Source organism: Dasypus novemcinctus, chromosome 9, assembly GCF_030445035.2.
Source record: "Dasypus novemcinctus isolate mDasNov1 chromosome 9, mDasNov1.1.hap2, whole genome shotgun sequence".
In the NCBI taxonomy this organism is placed as follows: domain Eukaryota; kingdom Metazoa; phylum Chordata; class Mammalia; order Cingulata; family Dasypodidae; genus Dasypus; species Dasypus novemcinctus.
In genome coordinates, this window is record NC_080681.1 from 34852529 (window position 1) to 34876946 (window position 24418).

Genomic DNA, 24418 nt, shown 5'->3' on the forward strand with positions numbered 1-24418 from the left:
TTACCAACTCCTGTTTATTAATACTTCTAAATAGATCTCAGATACATCATTTTGTTTCCATCAGTGCTGCTACATCCTAGTCCAAGTCACTGTTATGCTCTTGCTTTGGCTATAGGCCACTTCTATCTGATTTTTCCCATTTATTTAGGCAAGCAGTCCTCTAAGAACTTGCACAAACATCAAGCCATCTAAAATGGAGAGATGACTCTTTCTGCCCATACACACAAACTAGGTATTAGAAGGTGGTTGGGGTAATGCTACTCTTAGGATTTCAGGATATCTTCAAACTGAAATTTTAATGTTCTTACATGAAAAACCTGAGATCAGGTGCTTATGTAAGGAAAGTGCTCTTTACTCAGTTAACCCAAAAAAACAAATGAATAATGGTAATCATATTTTGCTTTTCTGGCATTTCCTTTTTGATCTTCTGACTAGATGTTCTATTCATTATTATTATTATTTTTAAAGAAATTTAGCATTTTCCCTACCTCCTCCCCCCCCGCCCTGCTGTTTTTGCTGTCTGTATCCATTTGCTTTGTGATCTTCTGTGTCTATTTCTTTTTTTGTCTTCTCTTCTCACTTTTCTCCTCTAGGATTCACTGGTATTCAATCCTGGGGACCTCTGACGTGGAGAGATGTTCCCTGTCACTTGTGCCACCTCAGTTCCTGGTTTCTGTTGCACCTCGCTTTGACTCTCCCCTTAATCTCTCTTTTGTTGCCTCATCATCTTGCTGCATGACTCACTTAGATAGGCACTTGGCTAGTCACACAGGCACATGCTTTTTTTTTTTTTTAATAACCAGGAGGCCTCAGGGATTAAACCCGGGTCCTCTCACATATGAGAGGTGGAAGCCCAATCACTTAAACCACATCCGCCTCCCTCTATTCATTATTGAAAGTGGTGTATTGAAATCTCCTACTATTAATGTAGAACTATCTATTTCTTCCTTCCAATCATTTTTTGTTTCATATGTTTTTGGTCTCTGCCATTAGATACATATATATTTACAACAATTATAAATATGTTTCTTGTAGAATTGATTTCTTTAGCATATAGTGACCTTTTTTTAAAAAAATATTTATTAATTTATTTATTTCTCTCCCCTCCCACAACTCCAGTTGTCTGTCCTATGTGTCTATTTGCTGCGTCTCCGTTTTGTTTTTTTTTTGTCCGCTTCTGTTGTTGTCAGCGGCACGGGAATCTGTGTTTCTTTTTGTTGTGTCATCTTGTTGTGTCAGCTCTCCATGTGGGCGGCGCCATTCTTGGGCAGGCTGCACTTTCTTTCGCGCTGGGCGGCTCTCCTTACGGGGCACACTCCTTGCGCGTGGGGCTCCCCTACGCGGGGGACACCCCTGCATGGCAGGGCACTCCTTGTGCACATCAGCGCTGCACATGAGCCAGCTGCACACGGGTCAAGGAGGCCCGGGGTTTGAACCGCGGACCTCCCATGTGGTAGAAGGACACCCTAACCACTGGGCCAAGTCCGTTTCCCTATAGTGACCTTCTTTGTTGCTAATAAGTTTTTTGGACTTAAGGACTATTTTATCTGATATTAGTATAGCTACCCCAGCTCCCTTTTGGTTACTATTTGTATGGTATGTTTTTTCTCATCCTTTTACTTTCAGCCTATCTGTGTCTGAATTTAAGGTGAGCCTTTTATAAGTAGCATATAGTTGAATCATTCTTTTTTTATTCATTTATCAACCCCCCCTTTAACTTACCATATTCTAGCTACTCCCATAAGACTTCTCTGCCCATCAAACCCCAGATACTAATAGTAAGTGTTCTAAACCTGTTTAACATGCCCACCTTTTCAGTGCCCTCATCTCTTAACTTTTCATTAAATAATTTTTCTGCTATTTCATGGATATAAATTACAAAGTATTTCTACTTTTGGAAAGTTTTCAGTTAACGTTAGGAAGTTAATTGGTAGTATTTTCTTTGTGAGGATGTCTCATAGGTTTTTGGACTTAATCAAAAAGATTCCTTGGCTGTTTATGGCCAATGACCAAGCATACTGGGAGAATGTATACATGCATTCAGTTATTATATTTTGCTGACAAAAATATTTTTTATAATCAAACCATGATTTGAGCAATTTATTATAAAAATAGTAATAAAGGTAAAACCAGAATTAAAAGAAAAGTATAAGTATAGGAGAAAGGGACTATAGGTAGCCACAAGTAATTTGGAGTCTTCTACTTGTTGGGTTAATAAATTAGAAGTATTCAGGAATAAAATACTGTTATTAGAAATAGCATGTAGTTGGAGACTTAGAATTGAATTACAGCATTGCCACTTGGCTGCATACTACCGTTGGGCAAATTACTTCTCTGAGCTTCAGTTTCTTAATCAGGGTTGAATATATGAGGATCAACTCTCTCCCAATATTACTGTGTTAATTTTGTAAGGTAGAGCTTATGAGACTCCTAACAGTTTATAGCACAGTGTATGTACTTAATTACATACTTTTTCCTTATTCCATTGTGGACCCTTTAAAAAAAATCATGAGTTTTATCATAAAAAGAATACCTACTAGGGAAGCGGACTTGGCCCAATGGATAGGGCTTCCACCTACCACATGTGAGGGCCGCAGTTCATACCCCGGGCCTTCTTGACCCATGTGGAGCTGGCCCATGCGCAGTGCTGATGTGCACAAGGAGTGCCGGGCCACGTACCTGCGTAGGGGAGCCCCATGCGCAAGGAGTGCTCCCCGTAAGGAGAGCCACCCAGCTTGAAAGAAAGAGCAGCCTGCCCAGGAATGGTGCCGTCCACACGGAGAGCTGACACAACAAGATGACACAACAAAAAGAAACACAGATTCCCATGCCGCTGACAACAACAGAAGCAGACAAAGAAGAACACACAGCAAATAGATGCAGAGAACAGACAATTGGGGTGGGGGGTGGGAAGGAGAGAGAAATAAATAAAATAAATAAATCTTAAAAAAAAAAAATAGATGATGATGCAACAAAAAGAAACACAGATTTCCAGTGCCACTGATAAGGATAAAAGCGGTCACAGAACGCACAGCGAATGGACACAGAGAGCAGACAACTGGGGTGGGGATGGGAAAATAAATAAATAAATCTTTCAAAAAAAAAAAAGAATACCTACTAGTGTCATATATGCAACAAGAAAATAAAAAACCACAAATTTTGGGGTTTTTAGACATACTTGAGAACCAAGCTTACTAACGTCCAAATTCTTTGAAAATACCAAGAATTCCTTTTCAAGTTTCTAACAAACTTTCTTAATTTCCTCTTCTCTTTTAATTTAACCAAGTTTTCTTTAAGTGCAATGTTGAAGAAAGTAATAACTATTTTTTATTTCCACCTTTTTTTATTTACTAATGATATAGTATTTTAAAAATTATTTCTTACAAATAATTTTCAGGCAAATTATGAGATAGATTTATATTCTGACCCATGAACATAATCGGCATGTGTTTTTTTTTCGCTATGGAAAAATGCGTTTGCCAAATTCTTGATTGTGACGTTCAGTGTTACAGCTTAAAAATTAGGAAATCCTGAATATGAGTTAGATATTTTCTACTTTGTAGTGGTAATTTCCAGGTAATGATACTGTGAAAAAAATTTTGATATCTGTAAGTTTCAAAATAGTTAATATATAGTATTTCATAGTTGTCTGATGTTATCAGGGCTAACTCAATAATTCTATGGTATTTTTAAATAGGTTACAGAAATGTGCGAATTCCATAAGAGATTCAAAACTCAGAGGTAGGTTTAGAGATAACTTTTGAATAATATTTTCTAATTTAGATAAAGGGAATCAATTTGATGAAATATTAACAATAAGTAACAGGATATTTCTATTATAGATATCTTAATACATGGTGTTGCTTATCATCATGCTGGTATGGAGCTATCAGATAGAAAAGAAGTTGAAAAAGCTTTTATTATTGGAGATATACCAGTTCTTTGTAAGTAAAACATATTCTTATGAATATATAAACATTTGGGGAAATTATTTTCAAGAGAAAAAAGAAAAAAACCTCTATTATACTGACTTATTTCTACTTTTCTTTCAAAAATCTAAAATTACATAATTACCCATGCATGTATATGCTACAGTAAACTCTTTAGCAATTGTTTAGTTCTTTATCATGTTATTGAATAAGTACAATTTGAAAAGTGAGAATTTAATAGCTTTTGGTTTCAAGATGTGATATTATTTTGGATTATAATATTCTATTTTCCTCCTTTTCTAAATTTCCTGTATATGAGTTATGGTAACTTTTCTACAAATGTCTTTTATAAGGAAATGTCTTTCTGAAACAATAAAGTTATGTGGTTTGACATTAATATCCCTTAATCTGATGCAGTTACTACCAGCACATTAGCTATGGGAGTAAATTTGCCAGCTCACCTAGTAGTTATAAAATCAACAATGCATTATGCTGGAGGAATGTTTGAAGAGTACAGTGAAACAGATATTCTACAAATGATTGGTAGAGCTGGTCGACCTCAAGTAAGTGACATTAACCTTGATTTTTGTAATTTATTTTAAAGCATGTGAAAAGCAAAGCACCCTTCTGTTTGTCCTTTGGTGAATGAAAGATGAATATTTCATGCTTAGATTAGATCTTAAAATAAAGGTATCTGAGAAAATCCACTTTAATGGAGGAATAAAAATAAAACAAGTCTCACCAACCAGGATATATTCCCCCTACTCCCTCTAAAATCCCATCCGTTAATGAAGAAATGGGCTTATGAATGGGTACACTGTTAAAGGGGTTTTTCGGTTTTTAATTTTTTCATTGTTTTTTTTTCCCTGAATGAAGATGCTATTAACATTTTGGATGGAACAGTTTTTCAATGTATAGAACTGTCATGTGTGTTGTACAACATGTATCATCGCTAGGTCCTGGCACTAAATGCCAGTAGAGGTCCCCAGTATCGTAACAATAAAATAGCAGCCCATTTCAAAACATACCCTATTCTGACAAATACTTTTTTATAAGATAAACTACACAAAATCTTACAAGTTTTATCCAATTTCCTAAGTTTGTTCTGATTTTACCACTGCCAAATTATGTTACATTGAAACCAAGGTGGTATTTACAGCTATACTTTTGGAAGGTTTTTAAATTACATTTTCATATAACTTTCCAAATTCAGAAGCATTTTTAGACAGTTTTGGACTGTTGTTTAAGACACGGGGACAGTTTAATGTAAAATAAAAGTCTTGAGTTATTGAAGAGGATTTGTACCAACCTTTGACTACTTTACTGAATTTCTTTGGTCTTTTTTTTTTTTTTTTCCCAGTTTGACACTACAGCTACTGCAGTTATTATGACTCGGTTAAGTACAAAAGAGAAGTACATTCAGATGTTAGCTTGTAGTGACACTGTAGAAAGCAGGTAATACAGAAAATACTCCAAAAAGAAAATAATATAGCCTACTGATTTCCCTTTTTATTATATATTTTTTTTATATATTAAGAGAAAATTTGTTTAGGGGTTTCCTAAAGCCATTTTCTTAAAACTTTTTGACAGCTCTATCTAGAATGTTTGTGTCCTTTAAGATATTTAATAATTTTTAAATAAAAAGAGTAGTTTCATTCAGTGGTGTTGTTTACCACGCAGTAGCATAGATCCTTGTTATAAAAGACCAAATTAGTAATAAGAGGTAGAATTTTCACAATTCTTTACATCTTTAAGATTTGTTAAGTATATGGAGATAGGTAATCTGGAACCTTTTGGTAAAGTATTTGATTATAATACTCTTGGAGGAAATAATGTATAATCCATCATCACCCCTCCACCCCCTTTTTTTTGGCAATAGCCTATCTTCTAGAGCCATGAAGTAGAGAGGAATCTTAAACCTTTTCAAAAGTTGAACTGACTTGTTAAGCTATTCTGTTATATTGTTGGGAATAAAGCTATCTCTTATGAATTATTAAAGTAGCAATGAATATATTATGAATTATTGAAGTTAAAGAATTAAGAATTATGGCATTGAAATGCATATTACTAATGCAAATACTTGTTTTTTCATTAGTTTGCACAGACATCTTATTGAACATTTAAATGCAGAGATAGTATTGCATACCATCACAGATGTGAATATTGCTTTGGAATGGATACGATCAACCTTGCTTTATATCAGAGCCTTGAAAAATCCATCTCATTATGGTTTGTTACTTTGACTTGGAAATGTAGTAGTTTTTTAAAAAACATTTGAGCCTATTTTTATAATAATAGCTTACAGAATAGATTATAGAAACTAATAGGTAATAGAAAAAAATACAGTTAAAAGGCAAGAGTACACAAAAGTAAGAAATCTTTATCTGTTTTACTTTTAGTCTTTCAATGAGATTAAAAATAAAATATAGTACAGACCTTTTAGAAATAAGTAAATACCAAAATAAGTAATAAAAATGCCTAAAATAATTTTAAAAATTTAAGAAGTCTTGAATTTTGCCTGAACTTTGTGTTCAGCAGCTCTCTTATGCTGGATCTGCAACTGTTTATTTTCAATTTATAAGAACTCAAAACATATTATCATATTGCTGCTCAAATTTTCATCCTGCTTCTAAAGCTAACACATATTGAGATATGCTGTTTCTAGAAGGTTCTTTCATGTGTACAGTTTATAAAATAAAAATACTTGGGATTGCTGAATTTCAAATTATAATCTGTCTCGTTTTAAAGCCATTCTAATGCACATAGTTTCAAAATTACAGATCTCTAAGGATGAACTAAATCATTACTAAAAGAATATCTACATAAATATATCTACCATTTAAAAATTTATATTTTGACTAGGTAATATGTTTTACTTTTTTCTAATATCATAAAGTATAAAAGTATATGCAGTTCAAAGTCTTCTATCCCTCTTCCCAACCCCATACAGTTGTCAGTTTACATCTCTCCCTCTTGCCTTCTCTGGTTCTATAATCATTGGTATTCCTTTTGTGTGTGTTTAATTAATTTTTTTTTTAGCAAATTCTTTTAATTGTCTTTTTTTTAAAGATACATAGATCACAAAAAAATGTTACACTAAAAAACACAAGAGGTTCCCATATACTCCATACCCCCCCACTCCTCCCACATCAACAACTTGAAGGTGGTATACCTTTTTTTAAAAAATACTCTTCCATATTTTTTTAGGGTATAAGCAAATAAAATATAATTTTATTTTTCTACTTCTAAAACACAAATGGTGGCATATTGTATTAGTTTTCTATTGTTGCATAACAAACATTTATTATCTCATACCTTTATGAGGATCAAGAATCTAAAAATGTCTTACCTAGATAGTTCTGAGTCAGGTTCTCAAAGTTGCAACCAAGATGTCAGCTAGGGCTGCAGTCATCTGAAGATTTTTTGGGGGATACTTCCAAGAAAGCTTACTCACAGGGCTGTTGGATACAGGCCTCAGTTCTTTGCTGGCTCTTGGCAGGAGACTTCAGTTTCTCACTATGTGGACCTGTCTTCATGACATGGTAGCAGATTTCCTACATAATGAGTGATCCAAGAAGAAGTGAGTAAGTTGGAAGTTGCAGTGTCTTTTTATGGCCTTATCTCCAAAGTCATACGCTGTCCCTTCTCCTATATTCTATTTGTTAAAAGCAAGTCGCTAAGTCCTGGCCACACACAAGGGAAGAAGAATTAGTCTCATCTTGGGGGGAAGAGTTTCAAGGAATATGTGGCCATATTTCCTCAGCCCCCTGCCTGCCGAGATGGCTTCCTTATCTGTTTGCTCATTGTTTTTGCTCATTTGTTTGCACTCATTGTCTGCTCATTGTTTTTTACTCATTGTCTGCTTGTTGTCTGTTTGTTTTTCCTTTTATAAGGCATCAGGAACTGAACCCAGGACCTCCCGTGTGGGAGACAGGTGCTCAACTGCTTGAGCCACATCCACTCCCTACTCATCTGCTTTTGCTAGTTGTCTGTTCATTGTTTGATCATTGTCTTGCTTGTTGTTTTGCTTGTTGCCTGCTCATTGTTTTTGCTTGTTGTCTGCTCACTGTTTTTTTTTCTTGTCTTCTTGTTGTTTAAATAGCTAAATTAGATTCCATTTTATTTATGTTCCATGATTTATTTAAACAATCCCCAAATGACAGGCATGTATGCTTTTTAAAAAATATATATTTTTTATTCTTTTAAAAAGATACTTAGATTACACAAATGTTACACAAAAAAATATATGGGATGAGACATATATGCATTTTATAATTGTTTGCTATAACAAATTATGTAGCAAAAAATAACTGTCATTTTTCACATTGTGAGTCTACCAAATAATAAATCTCTAGAAATAAAATTGCTGGGTCAAAGGATATATGAATCTGTGAATTTGAAACATATTGCCAAATTGCTACCTTAGTGGTTTCTGTAGCCACCAGCAATGTTTGAGAATACCATATTCTTTCCATTTCTTCAGCTTCACCTTCAGGTTGTGTATACATTGGATTTTTTTCAGTATTATATGTGAATAAAGGATATTCACATACACATTATGTGTGAATAATGATAATGGTATTCATAATCATGAAATGCAATGGTTTGCATTTCTTCTCATGTTTATTTTTTGTGATTACCTTTTTTTGTATTGATTTATCACTTTAAAACAGTAAATTACATAAACCTTAGTTATAAAACTGAATAAAACTTATCTGTGTATACATGCACACACACATAACCATAGCCCAGATCAAGATGTCGAACATTTCCCAGAAGTTCCTTGAGTGCCCCTTGCCTGTCAATATCCTCCCTAGAGTAAATGCTATTCTGACTTCTGTCACCATAGATTGGTATGATCTATTCTTAAACTTCATATAAATGGAACTATACAGTAGTCTTTTGTATCTGACTTCTTTTGGTAAATGTAATATCTATGAAATTTACCCTCGTTATTGGGTGTATCAGTAGTAGTTTGTTCTTTGTTGTTATTGTGCATTATACAGTTGTATGAATATATCATAATATTAAGATGAGCCATTTCTAATTTTTTATTATAATGACTAAAGCTACTATGAACATTCTTGTTACATGTCTTTTGGTGGACATGTGCATTCATTTTCCTAGTATATATTTAGGATTAAAATTGCTGAGTCACAGGGTAGGCCTATGACCTATTTTTAACTTTGGTAGATAATCCAAAATATAGTAGTTTTTGGTAGTTTTCTAAAGTGGTTGAACCAATTTACACTCTCAACAGCAATGTATGGGAGTTCTAGTTGTTCCTTGTCAGCAGTTGGTTTTGTCAGTCTTTTTAATTTCCGTCATTCTTGTGTGTGTGTGCAGTGGTTTTCTATTGTGATTCCATTTTGCATTTCCCTGGTGAGTACTGGCACTAAGCTTTTCATATGTTTATTGGCCATTTGGATATCCTGCTTTGTGGCATGCTTATTCTACACTTTTCTCATTTTAAAAATTAAGTTGTTTGCATTTTATTATTAATTTATAGGAGTTCTTCATATATTCTGGATAAGAGTTCTTTGTCAAATATGTGTATTAAAATCTCTTCTCCCAATCTGGGGCTTGCACTTTCTTAAGGAAGCTTTTGAAGAATAGAATTTCTTAATTCTAAATAATTTTCCTATGAACACTTTTATATATATGTGTGTGTGTCTTTTTGTACACATGCACACATATCTGTGGGTACGTGCCTAAAGTGAAATGTTTTTCATTTTTTTGCTTGTTTGTTTTTAGGAGGTACCAGGAATTGAACCTGGGACCTTATACATGGGAAGCAGGCGCTCAACCACTGAGCTACACCTGCTTCCCAAAATGTTGTTTTATATGGTATGTGTACATTCAGCCTCAGTAAATGGCAGTTTTCCAAAATGGTTGCATTATCAAATACTTTTTCATAGGAACATCTATTTTTAAAATGAAAGTCTATTAGAAAATATTAATCACTTGACAGAAATTTGGTATGTGTGGGAGGCAGTATTCCTGGTCACTGTTATACATTAAAATATGCAAAAAATAAGCAAATCATAATGAAAGAATTTTAACAGAATTTTCTATAAATAGTTAAACTTTGAATTCATTAAGGTATTTGTTTTCCTATGTGAGATTTAATTTAACTACTACTCTACTTTAGTTAACTAGGGTATGGACTGAGGCTATAAAGATGAATTAAATCCATCTATTTTGTTTTTATAAATTTTCATAACTTATACAGGATTTTCATCTGAATTGAACAAAGATGGAATTGAAGCAAAATTACAAGGTTAGATGCATTTCCTTCTAAAATAGAATTGTGTTCTGTAAGTTTTAATGAAAATAGTTGTTGTGAATTGAGATCATTCTTTAGTAAATTATTTTCTAAAAAGTAACCTTATTGTTTGCAGAAAAATGAACTACTTCATTCCACACATAAATAAAGCTTGGAACATGTACTTTTTTTTCTGTTGATTTATTCATATCAGAATATTTTCCTTTTTATGTTAATTTGGTTTATTTGATTTTTATTTTTAAAAAGACCCTTTTCTTAAAAATGTTGCCTATAGATATACAACTCTTCCTGTTCTAGGTTAATTTTAATTGAAAGTATTGGCCTAACATAATTATGAGCTTTGTATACCAATGATGTATTCCTACCAAATCCTGCTTTATATTTCAGTTGATCACTCAGTATTTCATTATCTGTCTTTTAGAATATCAGAAGATTGTCAAGCATATAATAGAATTGCTACCTCTTCCAGTAAAAGAAAAAATGCTAGATCCACTAGAGTATTTAGACAACTTTTATTCTTTACTTGGATATACACATATGGCAAATAAAAATGTAGAGATAAGGATGAATCAGGAAAATTGCCATATTTAAACCTTCTTACTTAAAGAATAAATATGCTGTTGAAACATGGTAGTAAACAGTGGTATATATTTATATTGCTGCTGTTGAATTTTAGAGCATTTATCATGCTCCAATTTATAAATGTTATTTTATTTATTGAAGTTTTTTTGTTAAGACTTATTTTATTTACTTTATTTTAGTACCTCTCCTAGATGGTTCTCTTGTCTGTCTTTCATTGTTTGCTCGCCTTCTCCAGGAGGCACTGCGAGCTGAACATAGGACCTCCCATATGAGAGGGGAGTGCCCAACAGCCTGAGCCACATCTGCTCACGCAGGCTGTGGCGTCTTCTGGGTTGTGGCATCTACTTGTCATGGCCAGGACAGAGTCCAGCCCGTTGAGGTGGACGGTGGCATTTAAGCTTATTGCGGTTGGAGGTAGAATCTGCCTGTCTTCTTTTAGGAGGCACCAGGACCAGAACCTGGGACCTCCCTTGTGGTAGGTGGGTACCCAAGGAGTTGAGCCACATTGGCTTCCCAAGTTGTTTTTAATACTTGTATTATTGTTACCATTAGAAAATCTTTTTAGATATTAGTTGACTCTTATTTCAATGAGTTTTTTTTTTTAGATTTATTTTTCCCTGCCCTGCTCTTTTTGCTGTCTGTGTCCATTCACTATGTGATCTTCTGTATCTATTTCTCTTTTTGTCTTCTCATCTTTCTCCTTTAGGATTCAGAGGGATTCAGTCCTGGGGATCTCTGATGTGGAGAGGTTCCTTGTCAATTGCACTACTTCAGTTCCTGGTCTCTGCTGTGCTTCACTTTGACTCTCTCCTTTGTCTCTCTCTTATTGTGTCATCATCTTGCTGTGTGACTCACTTACACGGGAACTGGCTCACTGTGCAGGCACTGGCTCACCACGTGGGTACTCACATGGGCACTTGGCTCACTGTGCAGGCACACTTTCTCTTCTTTTTTAACTGGAGTTCCCAGGAATTGAACCTGGCTCTTCCCATAGAGTAGGCAGAGGCCTTATCACTTGAGCCACATTCACTTCTCGTAAGTTTTTTTCTTACTGCTTATGTAGGGAATATAATTCTTCCCAGAAATAATACATGGTAACACAACTTCAGCATATTTAATAATTAATTCTATTTTTCTCTGCTTCCTTATTTTACTAAAATTAAAATGTGTTTTCTGTATTTAAACAGAATTATGTTTTAGGAATCTGAATGATTTGTCATCTGTGGACTTGATAAAGATGGATGAAGATGTTAATTTCAAACCAACTGGTAATTTTTTCATCATTGTTAGTAAATTTAACAATTACTTACTTAAGACTGTTAAAAACTTGTTTTACAAAAATTTAGATGATGATAAAACCAAACTGTGATCTCAGTTCTCAACAGGGTATCATCATTATTAGCTGTAAAGTAGGATAAATTTATGTAAAAGTTATATTTATGAAATTATAAATCTTCTTTTTTTGATAGGCACAGAATTTGTCCTTACAAATTCTGGTGACTTTTTTAGCAGGTAATCAAAATACTCAAAACTTTGGGTTGCTTCAGACCTGTTATAACTCTTGTATATATCCTTTTGCCCCTTCTTAATTATTCAAACATTGATTAGCTGGATGGTTACTTAGTGTCCTTCTCTCTCTCTCTTTCTCTCTTACCCTTCCTCCCTTATAGTTGTCATTTTGGAGTATAATAGAAGAGGAAAAGAAAGCATGCTTTGTAATTTTTAGTACTCATGATTAGAAGTTTCCTGGGGGAAAATATTTATTTCATTATTCTAAATTAATTATTTAAAGTAAAGGTATTTTACTGTATAAAAGTTGGGAAGTATTGAAAACTAAAAAAAAACACCTCAGACTTTGACTTAATTTTTAGCATGTATTCTTCCATTTTATAAAATACATTTTTTATATGTGGGCAATGATGCCCTAGAAATGTATGCTTTTGTATTGTGTTTTCAGTTGTGTTTAATATAAGGTTACGCTTTTTATGTATTTTCTTTTTTATCAGTTTTATATGCATATTCATAAACATACAATCCGTCCAAAGTGTACAATCAATAGTATTTGGGATAACCACAGAGTTGTGCATTCATCACTTCAATCAATGTAGGGTATTTTCATTACTCCAATAATAATAATAAAAAAAAGACTAATGAAAAAATCTACCCCTTAATAATCACCTCTCAATCTGAAAATATTTACTGCCCCTGACTCCCAGACCTAAATTTGTAACATTTTTTCCCTTCTCTTCTGGTCCTTATTCTGATAAGTCTAATTTTTAAAATAATTTTTTAGAATTATCATCTGTGTATTCTAGGGTGCTTCACTAGAGGGAGCATGAGAATCACTAACCTAATTTCTTCATTTAAGATACTTTTACTGTCATCGAGAATTTTATTTTCACTATTTATTCCTTCCCTGTGGCACTTATTGAGTCCACTGATGCCATTCCTTCTGCCTTCAAACATAACTAATAAATTATCTATATAACTTCTATACTTTTTTCTTCATCATCAGTAAATACTACATGATTAATTTTCTTTTCTTGACTCTCTGCTCTTTTATTTCTCCTGCTTCTCTAATTAATCTCTCTTTGCTGACCCCTTTTGCCTACTCTGAGCTTTGTAAAGTTTCAGAACTTGGATCTTTTTTCCCTGCTCTACGCTCATTTCTTCAAAAACATAATTTTACCTTTGCAGCTTCACCTTTAGTCATTAGGTAAATGAATTCAAAATTGTAGTTTTGATCCCGTTCTCTCTCCTTCCCTGCAAAATTTGATCCCCAATTTATTGTTGAAATCTGTACTTACAAACATGACATGATACTTGGAGGCATATGAAAGTTAATTTGATCTAAAGTATTGTGAAGTAGGGAAACGGACTTGGCCCAGTGGTTAGGGCGTCTGTCTACCACATGGGAGGTCCACGGTTCAAACCCCAGGCCTCCTTGACCCTGGTGGAGCTGGCCCATGCGCAGTGCTGATGCGCACAAGGAGTGCCCTGCCACGCGGGGACGAGTAGGGGAGCCCCACACGCAAGGAGTGCCTCCCTAAGGGAAGCCGCCCAGCGTGAAAGAGGGTGCAACCTGCCCAGGAATGGCGCCGCCCACACTTCCCGTGCCGCTGAAGACAACAGAAGCGGACAAAGAAACAAGACGCAGCAAATAGACACAGAGAACAGACAACCGGGGGTGGGAATTAAATAAATAAATAAATCTTTTTTTAAAAATTTAAAAAAATAATAAAGTATTGTGAAGTAGAGTAAATATAGAATTTGGGATCCAAATACTTGGATTTTAGTCCCAGTTCCACCACTTGCTAGCTGTAACCTTACATTTTCTGAGCCTTAGTTTATTCATCTGCAAAACAGGAAAATATTACATGTCCTACCGGTGTTACTGGATTATTAATGATAATCAAATATGATAACAATGTACAAACATTTAACTATAAACATGAGTTGTTGCTGTCGTTTGTGCAAGGCCTGGAAAATATTTTCCTATTTGCCTGTTATTTTCAATAGCATAACCATTTTGCCAAGCCAAGATTACCATAAGATATTTGATATCTTTGTTTTCTCTTTTGTTCCTCAGTCATTTCATATCCAAGCAGTCATCAAGTATGAAAAAAAGCAATCCCATCTTAGTAGAGCTGAAAATATTTCTTAAAGTGCGGTTGAGTTAACCACTTGTCAGAATCAAATGCAGGGGCTCTTTTATTAAAAATTCAATTAATGAACTCTACCCCGGACCTATAAATCTTATTTTTAGGAATTGAACCCAGAAATTTGTGTTTGAAGACTGTTACCCAGCTTCTTCCTTTGCACATTAGAATTCAGAACTGCCTTGGGACTGATGTTTCAATAAGCGTATAGGGAAAATCATTTTAGATCTTTATGCCATACACCAACTTGTGTTCCAAGTGGTGAAAAGGTTCCATAACAAAACAATTTAGGATAAACTTCATTTTCTGTCTTATTTAGGATATTCATGAAGTTCAATGGCATATTAAAGATGCTAAGAAGAAGGCAATTAGAAGAGTCTAAATTGGTTAACCCAGGGTTTTTACATTCTTATTTGTCCACAGAAATCTTTTTTCATGGGATATCATTAATATTATAAAGAATACTGTTATGGAATACAGTTTGGGAAACATTGTTATATACTAAAAGGAGTAAAGAGTTTTATTGAATATATTTTAATGAAGGTATTAAAAGTTAGAAGAAAATAAAGACTGGGAAAAGGCTTTTTCAACAACTAGGAAATTCCTACAGATTTATTTTTATTTTTTAAATTTACGTATAGTAAAATTCACCTTTTTTGGTGTACATACTATTAAATGATCCGTGGATCAAAGAAGAACTATCCAGAAAAACTATGAAATATTTTGAACTAATATTTATAATGTGTGCTTCTCTCTTTAATCTAATTAGTCTTTAGAGTCTTATTTTTATTAGTCTTTTCAAAAAATCAGCCTTTGGCTTTGTTCATCCTTTCTATAGTGCATTTCTTTCTATTTTAATAATTTCTGCTCTAACCTTCCTTATGCTTTCTTTGTTGTTATTTTACTGTTTGTTTCCTAACTTCTTGAGATAAAAGCTACATGAAATAGTCTCATTTATTTTCTTTTTTTTTTTTTTTAAAGTATCTTTTTTTTTTTTTTTAAAGATTTATTTATTTATTTAATTCCCCCCCCCCTCCCCTGGTTGTCTGTTCTTGGTGTCTATTTGCTGCGTCTTGTTTCTTTGTCCGCTTCTGTTGTCGTCAGTGGCACGGGCAGTGTGGGCGGTGCCATTCCTGGGCAGGCTGCTCTTTCTTTTCACGCTGGGCGGCTTTCCTCACAGGCGCACTCCTTGCGCGTGGGGCTCTCACGCGGGGGACACCCTTGAGTGGCAAGGCACTCCTTGCGCGCATCAGCACTGCGCATGGCCAGCTCCACACGGGTCAAGGAGGCCCGGGGTTTGAACCGCGGACCTCCCATATGGTAGACGGATGCCCTAACCACTGGGCCAAAGTCCGTTTTCCCTCATTTATTTTTAGCCTCTCTTTTCTTGTAGTACAATCTCGTCTACTACAACATGGATTTTGATAATCTGAGTTACTTCATATGCAATTGATTAAAAAATAAGACTCATGTCTATGTAATGCACATTTTGCACTGATACACCATTTTCCCATAGCACCTCATGTAATAGCAGCTAAACGTAAAATACACAAGTGTATCTGAATGCCACCAGATTCTCAAGGAAATACAGTTTTATCCATGATGCCCTTTCACCTAATGTCCCAGTATGGCCATATACTCTATTTTGAAAGTATGTATTATGCATTTCTTCCCAATCTTGGGACATTTTTGTCCCTTGCATTTATAACTGAATAGCCTCAAACCTCTTATACCCCACACTGTCAGACTGCTTTTTTAAAAAATAAAGTGTTAGATGTGTACATGTATCTTTTTAGGAATTTAACTTGTCTTTGAACTGTCCTAGCATTTTCACTTGGATTATTATTATTAAGTTAGTGTTCTTGTTATAAGTTTACACGGATCATTGAGCCATTTGCTTCAACACTATTTTCCCCATAAGCTCTTTTACTTTTAGCAAATAATTTTGCAGAATGCAAGGTTTTACAGAAATGTATATACTGGGAAAACCTGTACATTTGTTTAAGGCTAAGAACTTTTTGTTAATACTTTATTTGAAGGTGTTTCATTATCAATCACAGTTATATTTTCTAATTACAATTCTGATTTCTTCTTTGACCCATGGATTATTTAGACCTGTAGTTCTTAATTTCTATACATATGCTTTTCTAGTTATCTTTTTTCTAGCATTTTTAAGTATTGTTCTTGAGTTTTGATACAATTGTTTTGTAATCAGGCAACATTTTCTGATTCCAATCTTTTGAAATTTGTCAAGACTTGCTTTATGGCCCAATATATGGTGAGTTTTGTGAATATTTTGTGTGTGCTTTTCTCTTTAGGTTTAAGCCCTCTTCGAGATAATTATCTTGTTATTTTTTTGATGCTTTGTAGAAAGTAATTCTTGTATCTCATTTCTCCTTTGTCTTCAGCAGGAGGATTGGTTCATAATTACTTAGACAATTATTAATGTAGATGGAAGCTCCATAGTATTTCTAATTCTTTTTATGACTTATTATTCCTTCATATTACTAATATTTTCTTAAACCTCTTTGAGGCCTTATTTTTTGTATTTAAATTCTTAGTCTGTATATTCCAATAATTCTGCTTCATGTGGTTTGTGCTTTTTAGTTTGTGGTCATAATCCTCAGTGTATTTAGCCATTTTCTTCTGTGAGCTTATATCCTTGTTGAGGTTTTTAGCTATTCCACTTGGTAGAGAAGAGCTCAAAAGACCAAGTCCTAATATATGTGAATTTAAGAACGATTAACCTTCTGAAAATAGGCAGGAGCCATAACAGGCCTGGAAAGTTATCAAATTTGGATGTAGAATTTACTGTGGAGAGGGAGGGTGGGAGGGATGGAAGAAAGACAGAAAGGGAGGGAGGGAGAGAAGGGGAGGGGAAGAGGGAGAGAGGCTGGATGGCTAATCTTAGCTTATACTGCAGCTCTAAGAACATTCAGCAAAGCTGATGAAGAGTCCTTGAGCCAAAGTTGCCTATTAAAGGAGTCTCTTGTCTCATAGGCCTTCCTTAGTATCCCTGTCATGCTCAGTCATTGATTGGAAGCATCCCATAAGAAGTATGATCTTGGTGTGAATGTGATATGGCTTCAGTGCTTGGACCATAAGTCAGTGAAACTTCCTATAATAAGAAATCTGAAAGGTGCATTCTAATGGCTTCCATACCTAACCCCTCCCCCCAACTATTTTGTTACTATTATTATAGCAGTTGTAGATTTAAGAAAAATCCTGCAGGTAGTAGAATATCCATACAAACCCCCTGCAGTTTTCCTTTATATTAACATTTTCTGCTAGTGTAGTACCTTTGTTACAATTGATGAAAAATATTATAATTATGCTATTAACTGTAGTTCATGATTTATATTAGGATTTACCTTTTGTGTTGTACAGTTCTATAGTTCTGTGGGTTTTTTTTTAAGAGTTTTTCTGCTGTTAACATATATACAACCTAAAATTTCCCATGTTATCCACTTTCAATTATACAACATTTAATGTTAGGAACTGTGCTGCTTAGAACTGCATATATATTATTGCTTTTAACTTTCACAAAAAAGCCTATGAGGTTGTTATGTTTATTATCCCCACATTACAGTAAGAAACTGGTAAAGTTACTTGCATTTGATCACCTATATAATACGTAGAAGAGCAAGGCTACAAATCAGGTCAATTTGATCTGAACTCGTGATTGCTTTCAAGCCTTATGTTTATCAAATCATATCTCTCATTACAGTATTCTAAAAATAGTCTTTTTGAACTTTTTTCTTTTTATAAGCAAATTTTGAATTTTTTAGAGGTCACAAAATGGCTTTATTTCCTTTCTGCCAAGGCATATTAGTCACTTTCAAAACCTTTCCTAAGACCCATTTTCTCTAAATAGGCCATTCCGTACTACCAGTTCTCTTAGATTTCATTTCCTCTGTGCTTAAGTTTGTATATGTAAACATTATCATTAAGTGGATTTTGTCCTTTAGTCTAGCTATTTTGCATGTGATTATCTCCCTAGCCAATCTGTAAGTTCCAGAAACTGTGTCTTCTGCATTTTTTGTGTCTTGTGTATGGTGCCATTAAAGGTATGAAACAGAGGTTAAGTAAATGTTTGTTAGACTGATGAAAAATAGTTGTTTCAGCTGATGAGGGAATGCTTATTTTTCTATCTTTTCTCACAGAGGCAGGAAGATTGATGGCTTGGTATTATATTAAATTTGAGACAGTGAAGAAATTTTGTACAATTAGTGGAAAAGAAACTTTGTCAGATCTGGTAAATTAATTTTTACTAGAAAATAAATACATATGATATAGTGTAAAATATTGGAGAAACAACTAATTTGTATATCTCATAATTTAAGCAAATGAATAGAAAAGAAAACATTGCTAATAATGCTCAAGTATTCCTTATATATACTTCTGATCATAAGATATGAAATACTCCTCCTTAGGATATATTTTCAGTTATACCTCTTTATCAGATCTAGGAAATTTATATATAATACATACCCAAAGTAGGGGAGGCAATTACCTTTAAACTTATACAATAATGCTGATTAACTTCATAGTGGCTACCAAGTATAATACATTTAGAAAAATTCTAAGACTATGTGGCATAATATATTAGGTAAATCTGCTGTGAGTGAGTGACAGTGAGTTTCAGCTCCTGTGCCATATGCTTGCAATCAGTTCCTAAATCTTTTGCATCAGAATAGCAATAATAGTTGAAATAGACTGGTATGGGTAATAACCCAGAAAAAAATAATTGATTGTATAGAAAATGGGAATAAAATCAGATTATACTAAGATTTCAACAATGGGAACAGCTTTGCAGCTGCAGCAGTGAATAGAACCCTATGTATAGTATTGGTGCCTTTCTCCATTTGGGGATATGAATATGAAATAGATATATATAGCAGAAAATAATTATTCTCAAATTTAGCCATTAATTTTTACTTAAATTAATGGTTATTTTTTGATTCTGTGAATAAAATTATTACACTAGGAAGCAGATGTGGCTCAAGCGGTTCAGGCCACATGGGAGGTCCCAGGTTTGGTCCCTGGTACCTCCTAAAACCAAATCAAAGCAAAAAATAACAAGCAAACAAATGAGAAAACCAACTTAGGGGAGCCGATGTGGCTCAGTGGTTGAGTGCTTGCTTCCCATATATGAAGTCCCAGGTTCATTCTCTAGCCCTGATACCTCAAAAAATAAGAATAAAAAAAATTACTATATAAAAATAGCATGAAAGAATCCCAGTTATTATTAAGAAGTCACATGAACCAAAATAAATGAAAAGGTTTGTACTTCATGTAAATGTTATTCTTAACTAAGACAAAAATAAGAGTAGAGAAATACCAATCTTAACATTAACTCATGTGATCTTTACAGCAAACGTGTAAGATAATTAGAATGTGTGTTAGTTCCATTTTACAGAAGTTGGAAACCAAAGCACAACATGTGCTCTGCCCAGTCATTTGGCAGAACTAGACTCTAGAATCCAAATTTCTTAATATCAAAAGCATTCTTTCCATTAACATGTTAACCTCAATTGGGATAATGATTTGCATACTATAAAAAGGTGAGTTATAGTAGTAGTTGTCATAATAATGAGAGCTGCATTTATTGAGTGCTTACTATGTTGTAGGTACTGTGCTGAATATTTAAAATTTTTTATCATTAGTATTTCCTAACTTATTTATATATTCCCAGTGTATAGCACTGTGTATGGCATATAAGTGTTTGCAAACATTTCTTAGCAAATGAATGAATGAATGAATGAATCCTTAAAGAAGCAAAATGCATAAAGCAGATTTTTAACTCTTCTATGCCAGTTGATAGAATTGTGATGTCCCAAGGCAATTTGAAAATAAATTAATGCAGTGAAAGAGGATGAGAGGAAAAAAGTAAAAAATGAACATAATTAAGGGAACATATGCTAAAATTTTATAGGTCACGATGATTGCAAGCTGTAAGGAATTTCTAGATGTACAGTTAAGAATAAGTGAAAAGAAAACACTGAATACTTTAAACAAAGACCCAAATCGGATAACTATCAGGTACAGAAATTAAATATGTTTTAAGGAATTTTTAAAAGATTCTATTTAGTTAAAATAAAAAATAGTAAAATTTTGCCATGTGTTTTCATTTACAGATTTCCAATGGAAGGAAGGATTAAAACAAGAGAAATGAAAGTAAATTGGTAAACATATTTGTTAAATGTCTATAAATACTGATTATAGATTATTGATTCATATTTATGTGGTTTTTTTGTGGTTTTAAAATTTATTTTAAAATATTTTCCTTAATAACAAAAGTAACATATAAAAATAAAGTCAGAAAGTAGATGTAAAATTAATTTCTAAGAACTCTCAGGCTTGAATTAATTTTGGTGACTTGTAAATTATTATTTTTTGTTTATCAACAAACATTTATTGACAGTGTGTTCAATTGAGCCAACGTGGATATTAGAAAGAAGACATGCTTCTTACCATCAGGGTTTTCTAGTTAGCTTTACTGAGAACCATGTATATAAAAATAATGAACAGTATGAAAATTCATGTAATACATATCTTTTGAGTGGTAATGGCATTCTGGGAGAGGGAAATAGTAAAAGCAAAAACTAAAATGTAGGAATGTATCTATAACAGTGAGATGACTATTCTGCCAAGAATAGAAAGTCGGTATAGGGAAGTATTAATTGAAAGTACAAGCTAGGTTACACTGAAACTTGTATTTAATTTTACCCAGTTTGTAATCACAAATGCAATGATATTCCTATCTGTTATGCTCATTACTTGGATTTCTGAGTTCTTAGCTGTCTAATGATTTAAATGATACAAATTCAAGTAATAATGTGTATTGTTTTGTTTCATGGTTGGTAGTTTTTTGTTTTTGTTTGTTTTGTTTTTGAGGCTCAATAAAAACAGTTAATGAGATCCTGCTAAGACATGCATAAATATAACCTCTGGAATTACCTTCTGACTCACTTTGAAATCTCTTAGTCATAAAAACTCATTTGTATTTAATATTTACCCTTTCTGGTCAAGGTCTTTTTCCAGATGTATTGCTATTTGGCAGTTGGTAATAATCCCTCAGTGCCAGGGAGGCTCATTCCCAGGAGTCCTGTCCCACACCAGGGGGAAGGTAGTTTGTTTATATGCTGAGTTTGGCTTAAAGAGAGGCCACATTTGAACAACAAGGAGGCTTTAAGAAGGCAACTCTTAGGTAATATATAATACTAAGCTAAGTTTCAATTTCACAAGCAAAGGTTCATAAGTATAACCATCAATTATCAAGGGACTGGTGTAATGATCTGTCCTCCTTCACTAGGCACTGCCCATGAACCCAGGGCATTCTTGCTGCTCTATTAGATAATGTAGCAGGATTTCCCAGGATGGGAATTCAATAGTCTTTCATTTATTATGTGGGTCTCCACCCACTGAGGCAACACTGCATGACCACTTGAACATATTCATATATTATAAAGTATGCCCCAGGTGCACGCATTCTCACACATCTTTCATAACGGACATCCCACACCAGTGATCTTCCCGTGCCACAGTTGTGACATCTCTAAAGCTTCTTTAAAAATAAAAAAAAATTAACAATAAATAAATAAATAAATAACCCAAACACCAAAGAATTATTTTCCCAGCTTTGGAGGAGCTCATTCTTTCTTAGGGATACTACATTGATGTGGCCATTTCTTTTCTCTGATCATGTGCTCTAACCAGAGACCAGAGCCCCTATAAGCCACTTTGTTGAATTTGTTACCCTCCTCTCGCCTATTTTGCTAAAAACCTCGTGATCAATAAAGAAGTCAATGGCTATGTTGTGCAGTGTAAAAAAAAGAATTTTCTCTCTGAAATACTTTGAAATCCATGAAAGAAATTTCTCACTGTTGTATACAAATCATCAGGCAAATTTATAGCTTGAACCCCTGTTGTTTCTTAGCCACATTTCTCTAGAAATTCAAATATCTTTAGAGATCATAGAGACAATAGTGATCATATAGCCCAATCTTCTCATTTTACAAATGAAGTAAGTGACACCCAGATAGGATGAGACTTGCTCAAATTATTTAGCTATGTGGGGGCCTCAGCTCTACAGAACTTAAACCCAGATCTCTTGATTCTCTCAAAGTTTTTTTCAGCATACTCTGTGGTTTCAATTATTGAGTACAATTAAATCAAAGATCTTTCTCTCAAGCATCTTCTTGGGCACACTCTATTTGCAACTTCAGTGCTTCCAGTAACCTTTCTTTAACTTGGGTCATACACTCTTTTGATTGGAACTCTCAGATTTAAAAATTGATAATTTCATAATTGTTTTTCCATTATCCCATTATTTTTGCATTATCATTTCCCTTCTTTGTGCATCTTACTTGAATGTGGCCTAGAAGAAAGTATTTGTAGGCTCTTAATCCAAAATATGCAGCCTTTTGGTGGGTTATTATGGCTAATACTTGCCACTTTCACATCTCTCTTGTACTCCTGTTACTTTACTTATTCCAGATGGGCACTTCTTCAAATAAATGTTAATCCTCTTAGTTTTAAAATTTTATCATGCAAGTTTCTACCCTTTTTTTTTCAGGGTATTTTAAAATTTTCATTGCTTTAATTCCCACTTCTTCCCTCTTGAATGTTAGCTCTCTTTTCTTTAACTGGTATTTTTCAGTGAACTCAGAGGAATCTAAATCAATGATTTCTTTTCTCATTCTTTTGTTTCTTGTTATTCTATTATGTAATACACAGATTTTAACATATATATACTCCAAAAATAGAGTTTACAAGGCAAAACATAAAATCTCCCTTGACCACACCACCCATTTTCCTCCTTCAAAGTAACTATAATCAATAGTTTGCTATGCATTCTTTCAATTTCTTTTTGGTTTATTTAATACATAATATATGTGCTAATAAGTATATGTAATATCTACTATTTAAACATGATCATAATATAACTCTTGCTCTGTGATGTGTCATGGAGATCTTTCTATATCAGTACATATATATCTCAACCTATTTTATTTTAATAGCAATATATTTTATATTATAGGTCTATTATGATTTTAACCACTTCCTTATTGATGAAAATTTAAATGGCTTCTAAATTTTTATTGTTACAAGTAGTGCTGAAATTAACCTCTGTGTATATTACCATATTTTTAAAAGATTTCTGGGTGAAAGGGTATATACATGAAAAGATTTGATATATAATGTCAAATTGTCTTTCAAAAAGGTTTTTCTGATCTATAATTCCCACAACTGTGTAAAACCAGTAGTTGTTTCCATATATCCTACCCAAAACATGTTGTGTGTCTTTGAAATTTTGTCCATCTGATGAGTAAAAAATTATGTTTTAAAATTTGCAAATCCCTGATTATTAGGAGGTAATATTATTATTATTTAGTTTTAAATTGTAATAAAATCATTTGTGTTAGTCTTTTCCTTTATGACTTCTATGTCCTATGTCTTGTTTAGGAAGATATTTCCCATCCTCTATTTCTTAGCAGTAGGTTCAACTATACAAAACAGGAGTAAAATGAAATAACAATGACTTAAACAGAATGTTTTTTTCCTCACACATAATAGACAACTCAGGGTAGATAATCTAAGGCAAGTATGGTGACTTCATGTTGTCATTAGTACTTGGATTTGTACTTTATGTTCTGCCAACCTAACACATGACTTCTGTTCTCAAGGTCATCTCATTGTCTAAGATAACTGCTAAACTTCAGCCATTACATCTGAGTACCCTCTCTCTTTCTGGTAGATTTCCTGGAAATCCTACAAAACACTTGCTCATTAGCTACAACCTAGTCACTCAGCTACACCTAAGTGCAAAAAACATGGAGAATTGTCTTCATGACAGTGTGCCTATATAAAAACTTGGGTTTCTGTTATCAAGACAGAAAGGGAGAATGAATGTTGGGGTAGGCATAGCAGTTTCTGCTACCCATTCTAAGATTATAGGA

The 24418-nt window shown here is 33.7% G+C and overlaps 1 protein-coding gene across 3 annotated transcripts in view; it reads left to right on the forward strand.

Annotated features, from left to right (window-relative positions):
- Window positions 1–24418, forward strand: part of HFM1 (helicase for meiosis 1) — a 164493-nt gene that overhangs the window by 46110 nt on the left and 93965 nt on the right. For all 3 annotated transcript variants that reach the window (XM_058303180.1, XM_058303181.1, XM_058303182.1), the window contains exons 13-22: window positions 3698–3741; window positions 3843–3944; window positions 4347–4492; window positions 5290–5384; window positions 6025–6158; window positions 10162–10209; window positions 11985–12065; window positions 18620–18711; window positions 20392–20498; window positions 20594–20641. In XM_058303180.1, coding sequence (XP_058159163.1) covers window positions 3698–3741; window positions 3843–3944; window positions 4347–4492; window positions 5290–5384; window positions 6025–6158; window positions 10162–10209; window positions 11985–12065; window positions 18620–18711; window positions 20392–20498; window positions 20594–20641 — 897 coding nt within the window. The remainder of the gene's footprint in view (window positions 1–3697; window positions 3742–3842; window positions 3945–4346; window positions 4493–5289; window positions 5385–6024; window positions 6159–10161; window positions 10210–11984; window positions 12066–18619; window positions 18712–20391; window positions 20499–20593; window positions 20642–24418) is intronic.